The sequence below is a fragment of the Clinocottus analis genome, unplaced genomic scaffold (genome assembly GCF_023055335.1).
Source record: "Clinocottus analis isolate CAN_PGR_092001 unplaced genomic scaffold, fCliAna1.0.p SCAF_401, whole genome shotgun sequence".
Lineage (NCBI taxonomy): Eukaryota > Metazoa > Chordata > Actinopteri > Perciformes > Cottidae > Clinocottus > Clinocottus analis.
In genome coordinates this window covers 1-5000 of record NW_027176156.1, presented here as the reverse complement: position 1 = coordinate 5000, position 5000 = coordinate 1, and the positions used below count along the sequence as shown (strand labels likewise).

Genomic DNA, 5000 nt, shown 5'->3' with positions numbered 1-5000 from the left:
GACACACCTCCTCTGTCTGAAAGAGATGAGGAGAGTCTTAATGAGAAAATGTAAATGAAAAAAAGAGGAAAGAATAGAGCTCTGCAGGGGGTGGAGGAGGAAGAGGAGGAGGAAGAGGAGGAGATGGAGAGATGAAGAGTTCCCTGCAGCATGCGGCGGCTGCAGCTGGTTTCTGCTGCGTGTGCATGCAGGTGTTCAGTGACCTCACATCTGCATACCTGCAGGACACACGGAGCGCTGGAGAGACTCTTCATGCTGCTGGAGGACCCCAGTGTGTGTGTGTGTGTGTGTGTGTGTGTGTGTGCGTGTGTGTGTGTGTGTCCTCCCTCTGTGTCCTTGGACCTGGTCTCCTTGGTAACAATCACCTGGGGATGAGCTTCCTGTTCCTGTGACGTCATCGTACAGTAAACGCTCCTCTGGTGAAGCATAGACTGAAGCATAGACTTCTATACAACCAGAGGAGTCGTCCCCTGGTGGTCAGGAGAGAGAATGAAACATAGACTTCTATACAACCAGCTTCGTTGTCTGCGAGCTTCCCCTCCAGGCCGAGCCGTGTTGTGCCGATCTGTTGCGATCAGAAGAGGCCGAGCTTCGTCTTGTGTCTTACGAGGAGGTTTCAAAGAAGAAGAAGAAGAAGAAGAAGAAGAAGAAGAAGAAGAAGAAGAAGAAGAAGAAGAAGAAGAAGAAGAAGAAGCGTTTCAGACTTCAAGACGTGTCCTTTCACTTGTAATCTGTGATCGGAGCGAGCAGCTGATGTAATCTCTCCTGGGCTTGAATAAAAGCTCCTGGATTGTTTCATTCATGCAGCCGCACAAAAGTTTCAATCACTTGAATGAATCAGCCGAGAGGACGAGATTACAGCCGGAATTAAGAACAGAGACGCCGTCGCCATCTTGGATTACGACCAGCACCATGTTGGTTTATTTCTGGTGTCGACCTGTCAATCACTTTGTAGCCCCGCCCCTAAAGCGTCCCCTGCTTTATGGTCTGTTTGACTCCACATGACCATAATTGACTAAATTAACTTCTATACAACCGTAGTGGTCAGAAGAGAGATCGCAACTTTAACACGTGAAGCATAGACTTCTATACAACCACAGGAGTGTCAACATCTGGGCCGGTTCGGCGTGTAAACATGGCGGCTGAGCGTTCGGGGAGAAGTTAAAACGTTTTGTCAACATCTTCTCTTCATATTTTCTGATCTTTTCTTCCTCCTGAGTGTTTTTCTCTCTCGTCGTTTTGTCTCTTTGATGTTCGGCGTCTGAAATCCCGGCGGAGATTATGAACGAGGAAAAGGCAAAAAAAAGTCTAGTTTGTTTTATTCCAGCAGATTAAATAGAGCAGCGAGTCTCCAGTCACTTCCTGTCTGATGATGAGCTGACGGTGAAACATCCCATAAACCTTTGCAACCAGACGTTCACGTGTGAGAAATATGTTTATTTTACAGGCAAAAACATCCAGAAACGTGATTTAAATGATCCGACGACCCGAAAATATGACTTTACAGAATAAAGATTACAGAAAGAATACAGTAACAACATCAAATATACAGACAGAATACACAAGTATACAAAGTATTTAAAGGTATTACATGTTGCAGCAGGTGAAAGTATTTCTGCTCTCAGCTCGTTACGCAGCCTGACAGCAGCGGGAAGGAAGGACTCTGTGAGTGACAGTGTGCCGCAGGGCAGGGGGCGGGGCTTATTGGGGGTCAATGCGCTAGCTGTTCCCCTCTGTTTCCAGTCTTTATGCTAAGCTAGGCTAACACTGTGGCTACAGACGACTTCTCTTCGGACTCCAGCTCGACACCAACTCACAGAAATGATTAAACCTCTGACCGCCGGGACGCCGCGAGCCAGGATGTCCCACCGGCCAATCAGAAGCCAGTATTTGTGCCCATAGGGGGGTAATATCATTTAATATGAAAGTGTTGCACGTTCACCGCGTGTGAGAGAGAGGCATGAAACAGGCAGCCATTTTAAATTAGAATCAATACACACACATACACACACACACACACACACACACACACACACACACACACACACACACACACACACACACACACACACACACACGTACAGTAGTAGAAAAAGAGAGTTTCATAGACTTGTGGGGACCAAAGGTTGTGGCATTTATTCTATAAAGACTCTATAAAGTGTGTGTGTGTGTGTGTGTGTGTGTGTGTGTGTGTGTGTGTGTGTGTGTGTGTGTGTGTGTCGATGCGGCAGATCCGAGCTCTTGTCTTCACCTTCCTCATCACATGGTTCGCACGCAGTGTGGTTGCCTAGACAACAGGTAGTGGAGTGGATAGGGTCTCCTCAGGGATTGGTGTGTGTGTGTGTGTGTGTGTGTGTGTGTGTGTGTGTGTGTGTGTGTGTGTGTGTGTGTGTGTGTGTGTGTGTGTGTGTGTGTGTGTGTGTGTGTTATTATCGTTGTGTATTCTGTAGCCGCTCGCTCCCTCCTGCTGCAGATATCAGCTCTGAAACAGGACGACCAGCGAAGCGTGCAGCCAGGCGTCTGTGTGTGTGTGTGTGTATGTGTGTATGTGTGTGTGTGTGTGTCTGTGTGTGTGTGTGTAATGCGGTCACAGGATGTCTTCCAAGGTGACTCCTCAGAGAAGAAGACGGACCGACTTCATCAGTAATTATAAAGGATTAAAGAGGAGGAGGAGGAAGAAGAGTGAGGAGGAGGAGGAAGAGGAGTGAGGAAGAGGAGGAGGAAGACGAGTGAGGAAGAGGAGGAGGAAGAGGAGTGAGGAAGAGCAGCGCTGAACAGCTGATTTAATGGATTTAGTTTGTATTTAACATTTTCATCATGAAACACTTCCTGTTGTTCTGTCTCACTTCCTGTTGTTCTGACTCACTTCCTGTTGTTCTGACTCACTTCCTGTTGTTCTGACTCACTTCCTGTTGTTCTGACTCACTTCCTGCTGTTCTGACTCACTTCCTGTTGTTCTGACTCACTTCCTGCTGCCGCCCCTAGTGGTGAAGATGAGTATTGCAGCTGTCATACGTCGTCATGAGCGTCTTTAGGATAAATATTTATTTGATCCCTCGTGCGCTTCAGGAAGGAACTCATGAACGACTCAGAGGGATAACTTCATATTCTGTGTTTACACAACTATATTTACATAAATATATTTCCATAACTATCTATACATAAATGTATTTACATAACCATATATACACAAATATATTTACATAACTATATATACATAAATATATTTACATAACTATATTTACATAAATATATTTGTTTTTGGACGTCTGGTCCAGCAGAACGATGTAAATTGTTTACTTCTGGTGAAATAACCTTTAGCTTAAAGATCAACGATGAATAAATAATAACTTTAAACGTTCTGCAGCAGATAAAGAGAATAAATTCACTGATAAATAATTGAGCGACGACAAATGTCACCGGCTCCACTGGAGGAGTTCACTTATTAACTAGTTCACTTAATAACTAGTTCCCCTATTAACTATTTCACTCATTCACTAGTTCACTCATTAACTAGTTTACTCATTAACTAGTTTACTCATTAACTAGTTTACTCACCTTGAAGCAGCGCTCTGTCCTGCTGCACATTTACTGTTTTTTGCACATTTCATTTTTTTGCACATTTTCTGCTTTTGCACATTTTTTTACTTTTTCATTTTTTCACTTTTTTTCTGCAAATTTCTTTTTTTCCCCCAATTTCATTTTTTTCTGCAAATTTCATTTTTTTTTGCAAATTTCATTTTTTTCTGCAAATTTCTTTTTTTTTTTGCAAATTTTATGTTTTTCTTCAAATTTCATTTTTTTCTTCAAGTTTCATTTTTTCCGCAAATTTCATTTTTTTGTGCAAATTTCATTTATTTGTGCAAATTTCATTTTTTTTTGCAAATTTCATTTTTTTCTTCAAATTTCTTTTTTTCGAATTTCATGTTCATTTCTTTTTTTTCAAATTTCATTTTTTCTGCAAATTTCATTTTTTTTGCAAATTTCATTTTTTTTCTGCGAATTTCATTTTTTTTGCAAATTTCATTTTTTTTCTTCAAATTTCATTTTTTTTGCAAATTTCATTTTTTTCTGCAATTTTCATTTTTTTTTGCAAATTTCATTTTTTTTCTTCAAATTTCATTTTTTTTGCAAATTTCTTTTTTTCGAATTTCATGTTCATTTCTTTTTTTTCAAATTTCATTTTTTCTGCAAATTTCATTTTTTTTGCAAATTTCATTTTTTTTCTGCGAATTTCATTTTTTTTGCAAATTTCATTTTTTTTCTTCAAATTTCATTTTTTTCTTCAAGTTTCATTTTTTCCACAAATTTCATTTTTTTTGCAAATTTCTTTTTTTTCTGCAATTTTCATTTTTTTTTGCAAATTTCATTTTTTTTCTTCAAATTTCATTTTTTTTGCAAATTTCATTTTTTCTGCAAATTTCATTTTTTGGGGGAATTTCATTTTTTTCTGCAAATTTCATGTTTTTGCACATTTCACATAAAGTCTCCTCATCTCAAGTCATGTCCAAAGTGTCTAAATGCACAATGACGTGTGTGTGTGTGTGTGTGTGTGTGTGTGTGTGCGCGTGTGTGCGCGTGCGTGCGTGCGCGTTCGTGCGTGTGTGTGTGTGTGCGTGTGTGTGTGTGTGTGTGTGTGCGTGCGTGCGTGTGTGTGTGTGTAGATGTGCGCGCCCAGCTGGTGGAGCAGCAGCGGTGTCTGGAGCAGCAGACGGAGATGCGCGTGCAGCTGCTTCAGGACCTGCAGGACTTCTTCAGGAAGAAATCTGAGATCGAAACGGAATATTCCAGAAACCTGGAGAAGCTGGCGGAGAGATTCATGGCCAAGACGCGCAGCACCAAAGACCACCAGCAGTACAAGTAGGAACACACACACACACACACACACACACACACACACACACACACACACACACACACCGTGTGGTGACCCAGACGAGATCTTAACGGTTTCTTCCCTCCAGAAAGGACCAGAACCTTCTCTCTCCGGTCAACTGCTG

General features: G+C 41.5%; 1 protein-coding gene across 1 annotated transcript in view; it reads left to right on the top strand.

Moving 5' to 3' along the window:
• LOC137801428 (SLIT-ROBO Rho GTPase-activating protein 2C-like) overlaps positions 1 to 4989 on the top strand; it is a gene marked incomplete at its 3' end in the record, with an annotated part of 7244 nt that extends 2255 nt beyond the window's left edge. Inside the window, exons 2-3 of the mRNA XM_068598835.1 lie at positions 4665 to 4860; positions 4965 to 4989. Coding sequence (XP_068454936.1) covers positions 4665 to 4860; positions 4965 to 4989 — 221 coding nt within the window. The remainder of the gene's footprint in view (positions 1 to 4664; positions 4861 to 4964) is intronic.
• Positions 4990 to 5000: the final 11 nt, after the last annotated feature.